We start from the raw sequence: 19451 nt of genomic DNA on the forward strand, positions 1-19451 counted from the left end.
CCACTTCACTCTGAAATTCTTTGAACTTTTCAAATGTTTCAGACTTGTGTTTCATCAAGTAGATATACCTATATCTGCTTAAATCATCTGTGAAGGTCAGAAAATAATGATACCCGCCGCGAGCTTCAATACTCATCGGACCGCATACATCGGTATGTATTATTTCCAATAAGTCATTAGCTCGCTCCATTGTTCCGGAGAACGGAGTTTTAGTCATCTTTCCCATGAGGCATGGTTCACAAGTATCAAATGATTCCAAAAGTCCATCCGCATGAAGTTTCTTCATGCACTTTACACCAATATGACCTAAACGACGGTGCCACAAATATGTTGCACTTTCATTATCAACTTTGCATCTTTTGGCATCAATATTATGAATATGTGTATTACCACAATCAAGATTCAACAAAAATAGACCACTCTTCAAGGGTGCATGACCATAAAAGATATTACTCATATAAATAGAACAACCATTATTCTCTGATTCAAATGAATAACCGTCTCACATTAAACAAGATCCAGATATAATGTTCATGCTAAACGCTGGCACCAAATAACAATTATTCAGGTCTAAAACTAATCCTGAAGGTAGATGTAGTGGTAGCGTGCCGACGGCGATCACATCGACCTTGGAACCATTCCCGATAACGCGCATCGTCACCTCATCCTTAGCCAACTATCGTTTAATTCGTAGCCCCTGTTTCGAGTTACAAATACGAGCAACTGAACTAGTATCAAATACCCAGGCGCTACTACGAGCATTACTAAGGTATACATCAATAACATGTATATCAAATATACCTTTGTTCACTTTGCCATCCTTCTTATCCGCCAAATACTTGGGGCAGTTCCGCTTCCAGTGACCAGTCCCTTTGCAGTAGAAGCACTTAGTTTCAGGCTTGGGTCCAGACTTGGGATTCTTCCCGGAAGTGGCAACTTGCTTGCCATTCTTCTTGAAGTTCCCCTTGTTTCCCTTGCCGTTTTTCTTGAAACTAGTGGTCTTGTTAACCATCAACACTTTATGCTCCTTCTTGATTTCTACCTCCGCACTTTGAGCACAGCGAAGAGCTCGGGAATTGTATTATCCATCCCTTGCATATTATAGTTCATCACAAAGCCTTTGTAGCTTGGTAGCAGTGATTGAAGAACTCTGTTAATAACACTATCATCTGGAAGATTAACTCCCAACTGATTCAAGTGATTATGATACCCAGACATTTTGAGTATGTGTTCACTGACAGAATTGTTCTCCTCCATCTTGTAGCTATAGAACTTATTGGAGACTTCATATCTCTCAACTCGGGCATTTGCTTGAAATATTAACTTCAACTCCTGGAACATCTCATATGGTCCATGATGTTCAAAACGTCTTTGAAGTCCCGATTCTAAGTCGTAAAGCATGGCACACTGAACTATCGAGTAGTCATGAACACGCGACTGTCAGGCGTTCACAACGTCTATAGTTGCTGGAGGGGGTGGCACACCTAGCGGTGCATCAAGGACATAATTTTTTCTGTGCAGCAATGAGGATAATCCTCAAGTTACGGACCCAGACCGTGTAGTTGCTACCATCATCTTTCAACTTAGCTTTCTCTGGGAACGCATTAAAATTCAAGGGAACAGTAGCATGGGCCATTGATCTACAACATAGATATGCAAAAACTGTCAGGCCTAAGTTCATGATAAATTATGTTCAATTAATCATATTACTTAAGAACTCCCACTTAGGTAGACATCCCTCAAGTCATCTAAATGATACGTGATCCAAATCAACTAAACCATGTCCGATCATCACGTGAGATGGAGTAGTCATCAATGGTGAACATCTCTATGTTGATCATATCAACTATATGATTCACGTTTGACCTTTTGGTCTCCAGTGTTCTGAGGCCGTGTCTGTACATGCCAGGCTCGTCAAGTTTAACCCGAGTATTCTGCATGTCCAAAACTGTCTTGCACCCATTGTATGTGAACGTAAAGCCTATCACACCCGATCATCACGTGGTGTCTCAGCACGAGAACTGTCGCAACGGTGCATACTCATGGAGAACACTTATACCTTGAAATTTTAGTTAAGGGATCAGCTTATAATGTTACCGCCGTACTAAGCAAAATAAGATGCATAAAAGATAAACATCATATGCAATCAAAATATGTGACATGATATGGCCATCATCATCTTGTGCTTTTGATCTCGATCTCCAAAGGATCATCATGATATCCGTCGTCACTGGCTTGACACCTTGATTTCCATCGTAGCGTCGTGGTTGTCTCGCCAACTATTTCTTCTACAACTATCGCTAACACATAGTGATAAAGTAAAGCAATTACATGGCGTTTGCATTTCATACAATAAAGAGACAACCATAAGGCTCCTGCCGGTTGCCAATAACTTCTACAAAACATGATCATCTCATACAATAACGTATATCATATCATGTCTTGACCATATCACATCATAACATGCCTTGCAAAAACAAGTTAGACGTCCTCTACTTTGTTGCTGCAAGTTTTACGTGGCTGCTATGGGCTTCTAGCAAGAACCGTTCTTACCTACGCATCAAAACCACAACGGTGATATATCAAGTTTGTTGTTTTAACCTTCAACAAGGACCGGCCACAGTCAAATTCGACTCAACTAAAGTTGGAGAAACAGACACCCGCTAGCCACCTTTATGCAAAACTAGTTGCATGTCTATCGGTGGAACCGGTCTCATGAACATGGTGATGTAAGGTTGGTCCGGGCCGATTCATCCAACATTACTGCCGAATCAAAATGAGACGTTGGTGATAAGCAGTATGACGATCACCGCCCACAACTCTTTGTGTTCTACTCGTGCATATCATCTACGCATAGACCTGGCTCGGATGCCACTTTTGGGAAACGTACCATACAAATTCAAAAAAATTCCTACGCTCACGCAAGATCTATCTAGGAGATGCATAGCAACGAGAGGGGGAATGTGTGTATACATACCCTCGTAGACCGAAAGCAGAAGCGTTTGACATCGCGGTTGATGTAGTCGGACTTCTTCTCGTTCCAACCGATCAAGCACCGAACGTACGGCACCTACGAGTTTTGCACACGTTCAGCTCGATGACGTCCCTCAAACTCTTGATCCAGCAAAGTGTCGAGGAAGTAGATGACTCCGTCAGCACGACGGCGTGGTGATGGTGATGGTGAAGTGATCCACGCAGGGCTTTGCCTAAGCACTACGAGAATATGACCGAGGGTGTAATCTGTGGAGGAAGGCGTCGCACATGGCTAACAGATGTTGGTGTGTGTTCTAGGCGCCCCCCCCCCCACCCTCATATATATAGGTGGGAGGGAGAGGGAGCATCCAAGGGGGACGCCCAAGTAGGCCGAATCCTACTTGGGGTTCCTCGCCTCGCCAATTCACCCCCCCTTCCTTATTAACCGGAGGGGAAAGAAAAGAGAGGGAGAGGGAAGGAAGGGGGGCCAAATCCTCCCCTTTCCTTCTCCCTTCTCCTCTTTCCTTATCCTCCTATTATGGCCTATATGGGGGCGCACCAGCCCCTTGTGGGCTGGTCTGTCCCTCTCTTGGCCCATAAGGCCCATATCTTTGTCGGGGATGCCCGGAACCCCTTCCAGTGACCTGATATGTACCCGATACCCTCCAGAACACTTCCGGTGTCTGAATACTATCGTCCTATATACCAATCCTTACCTCTCGGCCATTTAGAGAATCCTCGTCATGTCTGTGATCTCATCCAGTACTCCGAACAACATTCGGTCACCAAATCACATAACTCATATGATACAAAATCATCATCGAACGTTAAGCGTGCGGACCCTACGGGTTCGAGAACTATGTCGACATGACCGAGACACCTCTTCGATCAATAACCAACAGCGGAACCTGGATGCTCATATTGGTTCCTACATATTCTACAAAGATCTTTATCGGTCGAACCATTATGACAACATACGTTATTCCCTTTGTCATCGGTATGTTACTTGCCCGAGATTCGATCGTCGGTATCTTCCTACCTAGTTCAATCTCGTTACCGGCAAGTCTCTTTACTCATTCTGTAATACATCATCCCACAACTAACTCATTAGTCACATTGCTTGCAAGGCTTCTTATGATGTGCATTACCGAGAGGGGCCAGAGATACATCTCCGATACTCGGAGTGACAAATCCTAATCTCGATCTATGCCAACCCAACAAACACCTCCGGAGATACCTGTAGAGCATCTTTATAATCACCCAGTTACATTGTGACGTTTGATAGCACATAAGGTATTCCTCCAGTATCCGGGATTTGCATAATCTCATAGTCAAAGGAATATCTATATGACATGAAGAAAGCAATAGCAATAAAACTGAACGATAAATATGCTAAGCTAACGAATGGGTCTTGTCCATCACACAATTCTCCTAATGATGTGATCCCCTTCATCAAATGACAACACATGTCCATGGCTAGGAAACTTAACCATCTTTGATTAACGAGCTAGTCTAGTAGAGGCTTACTACGGACACGATGTTTTGTCAATGTATCCACACATGTATCAGGTTTCTAGTTAATACAATTCTAGCATGAATAATAAACATTTATCATGATATAAGGAAATATAAAATAACAACTTTATTATTGCCTCTAGGGCATATTTCCTTTAGGGGACACAAGAGACTTTTTATTATTTGGTTGCAGGGTGGTTTGAGAGAGACCATCTTCATCCTACGCCTCCCACAGATTGATAAACCTTAGGTCATCCACTTGAGGGAAATTTGCTACTGTCCTACAAAACTCTGCGCTTGGAGGCCCAACACGAGTCTACAAGAATAAATTTGTGTAGTAGACATCATAGCTATGTGTTTAATCTCTCTCTCTCTCTCTATCTATCTCTATCTCTATCTCTCTTTCTCTCTCTTTCTCTCGTGTTCTTGATTTGGCACGATCTTGATGTATCGCGAGCTTTGTTAATATAGTTGGATCATATGGTGTTTCTCCCTCTCTATCTTGTTGTGATGAATTGAGTTTTACCTTTGAGATTTCGTTGTTATCGGATTGAATACTTTTATGGATTTGAGAGCACATGATGTATGTCTTGCTATGAATACCGTGGTGACAATGGGGTATCATATTGATTCACTTGATATGTGTTTTGGCACTCAACTTGCGGATTCCCAAGGTGACATTGGGGTAATCTATGCATAGGGGTTGATGCACATTCTCGTCCTTGTTTCTTTGGTAGAAATCTTGGGGCACTCTTTGAGTTTCTTTGTGTTGGATTGAGTATTATGAAGCTGAAATTGTCTGATGCATATCGCATAATCAACTCACGGATACTCGAGGTGACATTGGAGTATCTAGGTGACATTAGAGTTTGTTGATGTGTATCATATGGTGTCATTTTAGTACGAGCTCTTAGATAGATCGATTGGAAAGGATAACGTGTGGTTATTTTAGTACGAACTCTTGGATAGATTGATCGTAACAACAACTTTGAGGTGGTTTCGTACCCTACAAACAATTTCTTCTTATGTTATCCGCTAGATAAGAACTTCGGAGTGATTCTTCATCGCACGTTGAGGGATGGTCATATGATCCAATTATATTAGCATTGTTGAGAGGTTGCTCTAGCGAAAGTACGGACCCTAGGCCTCATTTTCTGGCAATGCAATACCATTTGTGCTTCGTTTTATCAATTGTTACATTGCTGTTTTTTATTGTTACCATTATAAAATCAATATCTACTATCATTACTACACGTGTATCATCATATCTTCGCTGAACTAGCGCACCTATACAATTTACCATTGTATTTGGTGTGTTGAGGACACAAGAGACTTTTTATTATTTGGTTGCGGGGTTGTTTGATAGAGACCATCTTCATCCTATGCCTCCCATGGATTGATAAACCTTAGGTCATCCACTTGAGGGAAAATTGCTACTGTCCTACAAAACTCTGCGCTTGGAGGCCCAACACGAGTCTACAGGAATTAAGTTGCGTAGTAGACATCAAGCTCTTTTATGGTGTCGTTGCCGGGGAGGTGAGTTCTTGAAGGTATATCTTTAGATCTTGCAATTTAATCTTTTAGTTTCTTGTTTTATCACTAGTTGTGGTTTTATAAAAGAAAACTAAAAATGGAATTGATGTGGACTCATATTATTCGTTTTTATCATGTCTATCTTGAAAATGATGGGAAGGAAAATTGTGCCCAATTGATATAAGAAGAATTCAATAAAATGTTTGACATAAAATCTTTGAATGAGCATGATTGCAATGTTGCTAGTATTAATTCTTTGAATATCCATGATGCTCATGATATGCAAATCCATAAGCTTGGGGATGCTATGTTTGATGAAGATGATATTTTTTGTGCCCCAAGTTTTGATGAGAAAAATTATTATGATGACAGCATGCCTCCTATTTATGATTATTATATTTATGAAAGTGGATTTGGAGAGGTCATGACTTTATTTAGTGATGATTCCACTATTTCAGAAGAAGTTTCAATTGATTATGAGAACAAAGCTGCTATCTATGATGATTATGGTGATGACATGTATGCTATAAAGAATAATGATAACCATGAAACTTGTCATCATGATTTTAATTTTCAATCACATGATAGTTATTTTGTTGAATTTGTTCCCACTATTAAGAATGAGAAGAAAATTGCTTGTGTGGAGAGTAATAATTTTTTATGCATGTGGGTCATGAAAAGAATGCTCTATGTGATAGTTATATTGTTGAATTCATTCATGATGCTACTAAAAATTATTATAAGAGAGAGACATATGCTTTTACGCATCTCAATAATATCAAGTTTCCTCTCGATATGTTGAAAATCTTGAAGTCATGCTTGTTTTGCCTTCCTATGCTAGTTCATTATTGCTCCCATAAATTGTTTGTTCGCAAAATCCCTATGCATAGGAAGTGGGTTAGGATTAAATATGCTAGTCATATGCTTCATGACACACTCTTTGTGTTTCAATTCTTATCTTTTATGTGAGCATCATTGAAATCATCATGCCTAGCTAAAAAGGCATTAAAGAAAAGCGCTTGTTGGGAGACAACCCAACACTTTTACCTACTATTTTTGTGTGTTCACATGATTAGGCTACTGTAGTAATCATGTTTTATAGCTTTTGTTCCAATGAAGTACCAAGTAAATCCTTTTGGATAGTGTGGATGATAGTTGACTTCATTTTGTGCAAAAACAAAAACTTTTGCACCCAGTAATAGAATTGTTAAAATTCACTAGAGCAGGATAAAATTCTGAATTTTTGAAACATGATTGATATAAAAATTACCTATGTTTTCCTAAATTTTCAAAAAAAGGATTTATAGAAGTGTGGTCATTTTCCAGATCATTTCAGACTGTTCTGTAACAGATTATGTTTTCAATGCATAGTTTGTTTGTTTTCTAGTTTCTATTGCTTATATTGCTCAATATAAATTGTGGAAATGATAAGGTATAGTAGGCATTATTTGATAACAATTATGAATCTTGTCTTGACATTACCAAAGTGAATGATTTGTCTTTAGCATACTAACCTATCTCACGAAGTTCCGTTAAGTTTTGTGTGATTGAAGTTTTCAAGTTTTGGGTGAGATATCGATATGAGGAAAATAAGGAGTGGCAAGAACCTAAGCTTGGGGATTCCCAAGGCACCCCCAAGGTAATATTCAAGGAATATACAAGCAACTAAGCTTGGGCATGCCTCGGAAGGCATCCCCTCTTTCGTCTCCAACATTATCGGTAACCTTACTTGGAGCTATATTTTCATTTGTCACATGATATTGTTTTGCTTGGAGCATCATTTTTTTACTTTTACTTGCTTACTTATATTTATAATAATGTTTTGCATCTTTTATTACAATAAAAATGTCAATTATAGCCTTTACCATGCTTGTTTTGCAAGTCTATATGTTGCTGTTTTGAAAACAGAAAGTTTTCTATCATTGTATGGATTTTTGAAAAATGCCAGAATGTGATAAAATATTGATATTTTTACACGGTAAGTTGTCATAAATTTTCTACAGTGTGTTAAATTTTCAGAATTTTTGGAGTTAAATAAGTATGAATATTCTTGCATCCTTTACAGACTATCTTGTTTGGACAGATTGCTGTTTCGCATATGTTTGCTTGTTTAATGATTCTATTTGAGGATGGGAGTATTAAATATGCAGAGGAATTTAATATGCAATTTTAAATTATAATTTTATTAATTTTCTACAGTAGAGAATGATAAGGTTATTGCATTGATTTATACTAACTTATCTCATGAGTTTTTGTTGAGCTTTGTGTGAATGAAGCTTTTAAGATTCAGGGAAATCGTGATATAAAAGGAATTAAGGAGACACAAAAGCTCAAGCTTAGGGATGCCCAAGGTATCCCATATAATATTTCAAGAAGTCTCGAGCATCTAAGCTTCGAAATGCCCCGGTAGGCATCCCACCTTTCTTCATCAACAATTATTTGTTAGTATCGATTGAGCCTATGTTTTTGCTTCTTCACATGATGTGTGCTATTCTTGGAATGTCATTTTATTTTGTTTTGCTTGATGTTTTAATAAAATACTTAGATCCGAAAGTTTTTAAATAAAAGAGAGTCCTCAAATAGCTACCCATTTACTTAACAAATCACTTGATCTTCACTTATATCTTTTTGGACTAGTTTGTTATTTACTCTTGTGCTTCACTTACATACTATGAGTAAATTGTTGAATGAATTGAATATCATGAAATTGAAATTACATGTTCATATCATTCCTAGTAGTATCTCCACATTGGTAGAAAGTGAAATCTTTTGAAGCTTGAAAATCACAATATTGGTCATACAAGCAATTCATGAATGATTAGTATAAGGAAGACAACTTTCACATGCAAATATATTATCTTGGACATCTTCTATAATTGTGAATACCCATTAATTATTTTAAAACTTGAGCAAATTAGTTGAAGTTGGACAAGGAAGACAACGTAATGAGTTGTGGTGGTGTATATTTGCATAGAAGTTATATTGTTATGGATCCTCCAACATGAGGTGTTTGCTGAGGATCTTTTGCTAGCCAAAAATTCGTACTAAGTAGAGATACTACTTGTGCATCCAAAAACCCTTAAACACAGTTTCTTGCCATGAGTGTCCACCATACCTACATGGAGATTGAATAAGATCCTTCAAGTAAGTTGTCAATGGTGCATAAAGCAATAAAAATTGCTCCTAAATATGTTTGATCTTTTATTGTAAGGGAACATAAGCGTTGTACAAACTTGTGACGGCAAAGTAATAAAAGCGACTGACTACATAATAAAGGTTGCTATGATAAGGGGCAATATAACGTGACGTTCCTTTTCATTAAGAGTTTGTGCTCCTAAAAATAAAAAGCGCATGACAACCTCTGCTTCGCTCTACGAAGGGCCTATCTTTTACTTTTCAGTATTTACTTTTATGCAAGAGTCAATAGTATGCATTCTCATTTCAACCTCAATTATTCTATAGCAGTTGGCAAGCATCATATGTGGTGGGGAAAGATCTAGGCACGTATGGCCAGTCAAATATATTTGATCATGATTTATTATATTTGACATTTATCTCTGTGATAAATGAGTTGGGAGGCGAAACATTAAGCCCATATCTTTCTTTGTGTTCGATGGATGCCATTTTTTCTAAAAATATGCTTTGAGTACTAGCAATCATAGAAGACTATATGATGATTGAGTATGTGGAGCTCTTACTTAGACTTTAGTGAATAAGTTGAGTTGCAATTGTTTGGTGACTAAGAATATAGGTTGTTAAGTTTTAAGAGAAGGCATTGTTTGAACCATAACATGTGAATTGATTGCTAGGAAAGTGATTGAAATTATCATTGATCAAACTTATGCACTATGCTAGCATTCACACTTCATAAATCATTTCTTTAATCGTTTACCTACTCGAGGACGGGCAGGAATTAAGCTTGGGGGTGCTGATATGTCTCCAACGTATCTATAATTTATGAAGTATTCATGCCATGTTTACAACAAATTTATATGGTTTGGGTGCAATTTTATATGATTTAAATGGAACTAACCTGGACTGACACTGTTTTCAGCAGAACTACTGTGGTGTTCTTTTTTTGTGCAGAAATAAAAGTTCTCGGAATTGGACGAAACTTTTTGATGATTGTTTTTGGAAGGAAAGAGAAATAATGGAGCAAAGAACCACCGGTGGAGGGGCCTGCTGCCCACAAGACACCAGAGCGCGCCAGCCCCCTCCCCCCTGGCGCGCCCTGGTGGGTGGTGGGGCCCCCATGGCCCATCTCAGCGTGCAACCGATGCCAAAAAATCCTATAAATATAGAAACCCCCAAAAATAACCCTGGATCAGAAGTTCCACTGCCGCAAGCCTTTGTAGCCATGAAAAAACAATCTGGACCCTGTTCTGGCACTCTGTCGGTGGGGGAAATCATCACCGGAGGACATCTTCATCATCCCGGCGGCCACCATGATGAGGAGGGAGTAGTCCACCCTCGGGGTTGGGGGTTTGTACCAGTAGCTATGTGTTTAATCTCTCTCTCTCTCTCTCTCTCTCTCTCTCTCTCGTTCTTGATTTGGCACAATCATGTATCGCGAGCTTTGTTAATATAGTTGGATCATATGGTCTTTCTCCTTCTCTATCTTGTTGTGATTAATTGAGTTTTCCCTTTGAGATTTCGTTGTTATCGGATTGAATACTTTTATGGATTTAGGAGCACTTGATGTATGTCTTGCTATGAATACCCGTGGTGACAATGGGGTATCATATTGATTCACTTGATGTGTTTTGGCACTCAACTCGTGGATTCCCGAGATGATATTGGGGTAATCTATGCATAGGGGTTGATACACGTTCTCGTCCTTGTTTCTCTGGTAGAAATCTTGGGGCACTCTTGGAGGTTCTTTGTGTTGGATTGAGTATTATGAAACTGAAATTGTTTGATGCATATCGCATAATCAACTCACGGATACTCGAGGTGACAATGGAGTATCTAGGTGGCATTGGAGTTGGTTGATGTGTATCATATGGTGCCATTTTAGTACGAACTCTTAGATGGATTGATCGGAAAGGATAACTTGTGTTTATTTTAGTACGAACTCTTGGATAGATTGATCGGAAATAATAACTTTGAGGTGGTTTCATACCCTAGCTACAAACAATTTCTTCTTCTGTTCTCCGCTAGATAAGAACTTTAGACTGATTCTTCGTCGCACGTTGAGGGATGGTCATATGATCCAATTATATTAGCATTGTTGAGAGATTGCACTAGAGAAAGTACGGACCCGGGCCTCATTTTCAAGCATTGGAATACTGTTTGTACTCTATTTTATCAATTGCTACCTTGCTGTTTTTTATTGTTACTATTACAAAAATAAATATCTACTATCATTACTACACTTGTATCACGATCTCTTCGCCGAACTAGTGCACCTATACAATATACCATTGTATTTGGTGTGTTGGGGACACAAGAGACTTTTTATTATTTGGTTGCAGGATTGTTTGAGAGGGACTATCTTCATCCTACACCTCCCACGAATTGATAAATCTTAGGTCATCCACTTGAGGGAAAATTGCTACTGTCCTATAAAACTCTGCGCTTGCAGGCCCAACACGAGTCTACAAGAATTAAGTTGCATAGTAGACATCACCTGCCGGCCGTTGCGGAGGCGGTGGCGAGGAGGCGCCAGGAAGCGGAGAATATCGCGCTCTACCTCATCCACATCCTCCACAAGTGTGCTGAAGCCATTGAGGCAGGTGACTATGCGGCTGCGACCGGCAAGCGCACCGAGGCACGCATGATGCTTGTGACGTCTGTGATACATCTCCAACGTATCTATAATTTATGAAGTATACATGCCATGTTTACAGTAATTTCATATGGTTTTGGTGCACTTGTGTATGACTTCTATATGATTTTCATGGACTAACATATTGACCTAGTGCCCAGCGCTAGTTCCAATTTCTGATTGTTTTTTGTTGTTTTCCAAAAAATCCATATCAAATGAATTCCAATTGCAGCAAAACTTTTTGACGATTTTTTCTAGAGGGAAATGGACCTAGAAGGCTTCGGGGGAGTACCAGAAGACCCACAGGGCCCCACAAGGCACATTTTGCCCCCTGTGGCACCTCTTTGCGTGATTCCAACGCTAAAAAATTATATAAATTCAGAAAGCCCCGAAAGTTAACTTAGAACTTCAACTCCGCCGTCGCAAGCCTCTGTACTGAGGCAATCTCATCTGAAAGCCTTCTCTGGCACCCTGTCGGAGGGGGAAATCATCACCAGAGGTCATCTTCATCATCCCGGTGGCCACCATAACAAGGAGGGAGTAGTTCACCCTCGGGGTTGAGGGTATGTACCAGTAGATATGTCTTTGTTCTCTCTCTCCCTCTCTCTCTCTCTCTCGTGTTCTTTATTTGTCATGATTTTGATGTATCACGAGCTTTCTTAATATAGTTGGATCATATGGTGTTTCTTCCTCTCTATCTTGTTGTGATTAATTGAGTTTTTACCTTTGCGGTTTCACTATTATCAGATTGAATACTTTTTGGATTTGCGGACACTTGATGCATGTCTTGCATATGGATACCCATGGTCACAATAGGGTGTTCTACTGATTCACTTGATATATGTTTTGGTATCCAACTTGCGGATTATCGTGACATTAGGGTAATCTATACATAGGGGTTGAGGGGCGCGGCGGCGCGGAGCAGAGCGGGAGCAACTCCAAGACATGGCGCGCAAGAGAGAGGCGTCGGCAGACGGTAGAGAGCGGCGACACTGATGGGTGGGGTGGACAGTGGAGAGACATAGGATTCTTTCAAGCGAGTGGGGAATTTGGCCCCGAATCAGAGGAGGGAGGGGTGCACTGACGCAATTTTGCAAACAAAAAAACATATAAATGGCCCACTAACACGTACCTCCTATGTGCACAAGTGGACCGGTCAAAAAGTGCCATGGTGGCAAAATACATACAAAATACGAGCGAAAAATGTAGCCAGTAACCGTATGAGTTCGTTGGAGCAAAGTACAATTGCGGTAACATGTCATTCTTTTAATACAATGACCAAAGTGACTATGATGGATAGGAATAGTGACCCGTAATGCATTTTACTCAATGTAGAACGGGTCCGTTCAAATTAGCAAGCCCAAGCTGGTCCATTGTGTACTTGGGAACCAAAAGAACATAGCATCAAGGGGCAAAATCTATACCTACTAATAAGCAAGGTGTGTTTCTATAAATTTTTCATCCATTCATCATCGTTTTTTTTTCTATCCGAGGTGGTACGAAACTTTTGTGTGTCCATCCGCTAGAAAAGAAAAAAGGTTTGTCTAGAATTCCATAATTGGGCCGTGCACGGTCCGGCCCAACGAAGCCAGCCCATTTATTATTCTCCACTCAGTTAAGAAGACCTTATTTGTCCCATGAAGCGATAAATACTGGAAGCTGCCCACAGGGCGCCGAAGACTGGGCTGGCCCATTTTCATTGTTTCGATGTTCTATTTCTACTTTTCTTTTTTTCCTTTCTCTTTCCCTTTTATATTTATTTTTCCTTCTTTATTTTTTTCTGTCAAGTAAAAAATTACGAAAATATTCAGAATTTCGATTTTTTGTTCAGATATTCAAAAAATGGTCAGAATTCAAATTTTTTGTTCCTGATATGAAAAATGTTCGGAACATTTCCAGAATTGCTGTTTCGAAATTTTATCATTTTTTAAAAAATGTTTGCGTTTTTTAAAAATTCTTCGAGATTTTATTACAAAAATTACATTTTATAAAATGTTTCATATTTTAAAATATTCTTGTTTTAGTGAAATGTTCACAAATCTAAAATAATATTTTCTTCTGAGAAAACATTTTCTAAAATTGGTTTGAATGTTACCCTTTAAAAAAATTCAACAATATTTGTATTGTTATAAAATTTTCATGTTCCCAAAATATTGTTTGTGAATTCCAAAAACTATTAATGTTTCTAGTTTTGTTCGTGTTTTTTCCAAAAATATTGGAATTTTCAAAAAAACAATTGTTCACATTTTTGAAAATTATTCGGGATTTAAAAAATTGTTCACGTTTCCAAGAATATTCTCCAATTCATTTTTTCCAATGTTAAAAAATAAAAAGTATTTCTAATCTGATGCTATAGTATTTTTATTAAATATTTGCGCTGGCTATTGTAAGAGAATATGTTGTTTGGCTTTAATTATAGCAAAATTATGGACACTTGAGCACTAAAATAATTAAAGAGAATAAACCATCAAAAAAAGGGACATTCATGCCTGATTATGCTAATGAAATGGGATTTATGTGTTGTGATTAACAATCCACATGGTTACGCTGTAGTAGGATAGAGCGGTCGAAGCAACCATGTTCCGAAGGTCGCCGCTTAGCCACCAAATGAGGAGGCAGCCAAAACCCTAAGATGGAGGCAGACCCAGAGGAAAAAGACATGAGTTGGGTACTCGCCACCACACCGACCAACCCCACCACTATCAAGATTTCCCGTGTCAAACATGTTCAGTGTGAAGATCATAAGTCCTTGCTTTGTCGTGTAAAGATCATAACTCCTTGCTCTGTCGCCTATCATTGTGGAGATCATTTTTTGGATGGCACGTCAATTATTTTCGTTGCTTCTCGCAAAAAAATAACTCTCCTGTCGCAACGCACGGGCATATGTGCTAGTAAAAAAACAGAGTATAAGGGACACTCTACAGTGACGCGCCATCAGGAGACGACCAATATCAAGGGAGACCACCTTCACCACAAACATCAAGGTTCCAGAGAAGTATGAGTACTTACGAGTTACGACTGCTTCCATAGTATGGCCCTTGACAAGTTATAAGCACAAGAATTAATCCACGTCACGTCAAAAAGAAAAAGAATTAATCCACGTAGAAACATCAGTACCATTGAATTACACACGCGCGCGCGCGTTGCATCTGCAGGAACAAACCAGACATACTTTGCACTACCAGCCAGGCAGAGGGGAGTTGGTTTGTTTTGATTAATCCAAAACCTGGGTGCTGACAGTTCTTGAAAGAAAATCTGCTTTGTATCTTCATCGGGGTGGTCAAAAACCTGGGTCCAATTAGTCTATTTTATTTTTAGCGTTTCTACAGACATGTTAAATAAGTCACACAAATTTTTTAAGTCTCCAAAGTAAGCCATATTGCTCTCTGCGGTTCTAGAATTTTTCTTTTCTTTCCAGCGACACTATCCACTACTACACCGGCCAGTATAATTTTCAGCGTCTAGTTTTCGCAGGTACATCTTCAGCAAGCAATGACAGGTTGCATTTCGTTGAGCAAGACGTAGCTGTGTTGGCACAAGCATATGCCATAGTCGAGTTGCACCGCAAGGCACAGATCCATCAAGATGATTCATAGACACGTGAACACCAAAACTATTTTAAGTTGTAATAACAAGGTGGAAAACAAGCTGGTGTCAACAGAATCTATTCCAAGCAACGTTCGGCTCACATCTAGAACAAGTCATCAGTACAATAGGGATTTCACTGGACCATCGCATCAGAGCTCCCAGCTGCGAGAATGTCGAGGAGAGAGTTTTGGGGCTCCATCTCTTCATGCCAGAGTGGCAGTTTGTCACCAGGGTGGAAGCTCCTCTTAACACCCGCCTCGTTAATCTGTGCAAGAATTCTCAAATCAGTACATCTAACTAGGTAGACAAAGTCTTTGGGAAAACAAAGAGCAGTTATTAAGCAACAGGTTGATGCAACCTCCAATTTTAACAAGGAGGCACATTTCGACAAGCTGCTAAGATTACCCGAGGCACAGTTTGCAAAACAAACATGACTTTTCAACAAAAAGAAGGGGGGTTAAGACAAGATGACAACAGATCCAACAGAGGAAAAGGTGTGCCACCCTATTCCAAATGACATTTTAAGCACAACCAAATCTAGACAAGTTCAGAAAATCAAGGCTACGAAAGTTGGTGCTGTTTTATAAGTTTACTCATCTCATTTTAAAACCATCACAGGAGACTGTTAGATATTGGTTTTAATTTTGACTGATATCTCATCTTGGTTAATGAAGCCATCACAAGAGAGGTTGCATCATCCTTATGTTGCAAAATAAAGTCAATTCAAATAAGCAAGTCCAAGTTTCCATAATGCTGTCTATTTCTCAACCAAAAGAAACAAAGAATGAAATCTGTATGAAAAGAACACTTACAGTAACAGTGCGAACAACCCCTCCACTAGCACCATCACGAGCAATAGCAAGGGAAACCACCTTCACCACAAACTTCTGTTGAGATCAGGACAAGGAAGAACATGTTAGGAGATGCGCTGCAATGACTCAAAGCTTAGACTAATGAGAAATGATGGTTCAGCCATACAATTCAGGACTATGTAATGGGAATCAAAAAAAAATCAGGACTATGTAATTAATATTACAATCTATTCTCGCAATGTCAACGATGAGGCAAATTGACAGAAAAGCCATCAAAAAACTTCATTCTACTTCAAGGAAATAAGAAAACCATTTTGTGTCACAACTACAAAATAAGCAGCGAATAGAAGCAATATGGGAACTGAACATAGCTTCAGACTGGACTGAGCCTCATGCATTAAATAAACTATGTCCTATCACTCCTTTTTTGGCAGAAAAGATCTCCTAATTCTTTCTAGTTCCTCAGAAGAAACTAAATGCCGTACCTCAGCTTCTTCCTGGGTCATACCCTCTTTCCATTCATGATCCATCAATCCATACAGGTAACTGGAACCAGATCCTGAAAAGCCCAGCGATAACATAAAGTGTGAGAACGTGCACCTGGTATATCATACACTAAAGCCGAATTAGCATAACAGCATGCTCATTGTTTCTCAGCACTCGACAGAGCCAGATTGCACTCAACCAGGATAAGAAGTGTGGTTAACATCCCAGTATGTTTTGCAAACCGCAAACGACTAAGTGAGTACAAGCTTGCCAGAGTGCACAAGGTTTGTTGCAAAAGAGCCCTAGAAGCTACTAAAAGATGTCGACTCAACTACTCAAGTATAGGTAAGGAATGATGCACTTCTACTATTGGGGAAACTAACCTCCAATTGCGAATGGTTGCCTCAGAATCGTTCCACCAAGAGGAACCGAGTAAATTTGGCCTCCCTCGTATTTATCCCATCCACCAACTATCATTCCAGCTTGCAACATGCTCTGGCCATTGATAAAAAAAAATAAGAAATGGAATGACATGTGTATCATGAAGGTAAACAAACATTAAGCACCATCTCTTGTTATCTCGAAGGCTAGAGAAGCTATACCTTGTTCTGATAGGCCAATAACCTAACTAAGTTGGATGCAACTTTCACGGTAGCTGGTTGCCCAAGCTGGATTCTGTACATGATGAAGGACAAATTCAGCAACAACTTCCAAATCAAATACTTAATTGGCCATGATCATGACCAATGGGATCTAGGTTCCATACAATTTAGGGAATAATGAAGAAAGATAATAGGATCATGAGAAGCTAAAAAGCGTTTTGCACAAAGTACTTACGTGTGCTGGTGGAGAAAATAACGTACATAATCCGAAATAATTTGTGTGTCAGCAGCCTGCAAGATAATGAGAAGCATGCTAACATGAGACATACAGCACATATGAACAGAAAATAGGATATCTGACTAGCAAACATAAAGGCAGCAGAAGATGAACACTGAAGATGTTGTGAGGACTCAAGATTTCCACTCTTCCACAAGACAAGCAAATGGTAGGCAACAACAAAATGATTGCACGCGAAAGCAAAACACAAAATCTTGTATTGCAAGCTTTTATTTTGTTGAGTTTATTATCAACACCAGCAATTACACATACCTTTCAGTGCAAAAAATAATAATTAAACATACCATAATCATAAATTTAGGGAATAGTGAAGATATGAAAGTAAGATTTTTTTTAACTTATGAAATTGACTACTCAATGGTGCCTACCCAACCATCTAAATGTCACAGTAACACTGGATAACAACATGGAATGTGCCTGATCTTGAGCATGATTTATAAGCACTTACAGATCCAGAGCGGCAGACGTAGACATTATCAGTCAGCTGACTAATCTTGTCCGAAGCACGGTTTGCGACATACATTCCTGTGAGGCAGCAAACGGACATTAAGCGAAGCAAATAAAAATGCAGAGAGAAAAACAGATCAAATGTCGGCTTCATTTATTTATTGAATTCAAACATACACAGCAAGGCTTTGCAACGCTAAGGAGATAGCACTGTAGTAACTAACACCTCAGGGGAGCCATGTTCTCCAGTAAGTCGTTGGGAACATTTGTGACAGTGGTAGAAGGTTTCAGACTTGACAAGACACAGCACTGCAGGACCCAGTAACAATAACTATCATAGCAAATCCTGGGTTTGTCTGCCTCTATCTAATAATAATCCAGGGTTTCCCCTGATCTCGCAACTAGAATACCAAGGGGGGAAACACTGAATTAGGAGGGGCGTCTCGTATCGTATAATATGTTAACAACATGGCCAGCAGCACCAGCCGCATCCCTCGATTCGGTTCTTCCCTCACGGCGGAATCGGACGCCCGACGCGCCATCTCCAACCCTGACCTAGCCGCTGCTGCTGGATCCACGGGGCGCATCAAGGGATCGGGGCGGGGGGCGTACCGGTGCTGGTCCTGGAGTCGGCGGCGAGCACGACGCCGCCGTCGTAGCAGACGCCCACGATGGTGGTGCCCATCCGGTGCTCCCCGTCGGTGGGCGCGTCGGCGGAGGAGGGGCCCATGAGCGAGGCGGCGTCCATGGCGGGGATCGAACCCTAGCAGGCGGCTTCCGCGGTGAGCGAGCGAGCGAGATGTGGAGCGGGAGGCGACGGTGCGTGCTGGCTATTGGCTCTGTCTGCGGCGGCTTGCTATGGCCTCGCACGCAAGAAAGAAACGAGACGGGCCGGTGTCTGGGTCGGACCCGTCCGGGTGCGATCCATTCGACTCGGTCACGATGATCAATTGGTGCCATCTCAGGACTGACTGCAACGAAAAGCTCCAGGAACGAAACGAAAACAAAAACGCACAAATGATGGAATCATCAAAAACGTCTCATAGTCGATACAAACTTTACCTTTTCCACTACTAATATCATCAACGAGTCTAGAATAAAACCAAAATAATGCAACACACCCATGCAACCTAAATTTTTCATCTGCCTTTTTGAACTTGGCCTCTTGATATAAAGATAGGATGAGAAACCCGTTTTGCGATGTTTTGTAGGCAATTGATGTGAAGATGATCCTATGGATGTCGGTATATGAAGAGACGAAAGATTCATGGGCTTCGAAATGGGATCCAAAGGTCTACTTGTCGGTCAAAGGAGCTTTCAAGGTTAGTAGGACACAATGTGCAACCGAGATAGTAGTCCTGGCAATGACAATTGTTTTGTTGGGCTTGCACGCTGCACGCAATTGTGGTCTTGAGGCATTCTTTGAGAAT

General features: G+C 40.1%; 1 protein-coding gene across 1 annotated transcript; it reads right to left on the reverse strand.

Moving 5' to 3' along the window:
* Positions 1 to 15362: 15362 nt before the first annotated feature.
* Positions 15363 to 18939, reverse strand: LOC123069311 (proteasome subunit beta type-6). Its single transcript, XM_044492137.1, has 8 exons — positions 18634 to 18939; positions 18023 to 18099; positions 17512 to 17567; positions 17277 to 17349; positions 17058 to 17169; positions 16674 to 16747; positions 16189 to 16263; positions 15363 to 15641 (listed from the first exon to the last, which is right to left on the reverse strand). The coding sequence occupies exons 1-8, from the start codon at positions 18767 to 18769 to the stop codon at positions 15510 to 15512; spliced, it is 735 nt and encodes a 244-aa protein (XP_044348072.1). The 5' UTR covers positions 18770 to 18939; the 3' UTR covers positions 15363 to 15509.
* Between the last annotated feature and the right edge of the window lie 512 nt (positions 18940 to 19451).

The sequence above is a fragment of the Triticum aestivum genome, chromosome 1A (genome assembly GCF_018294505.1).
Source record: "Triticum aestivum cultivar Chinese Spring chromosome 1A, IWGSC CS RefSeq v2.1, whole genome shotgun sequence".
Lineage (NCBI taxonomy): Eukaryota > Viridiplantae > Streptophyta > Magnoliopsida > Poales > Poaceae > Triticum > Triticum aestivum.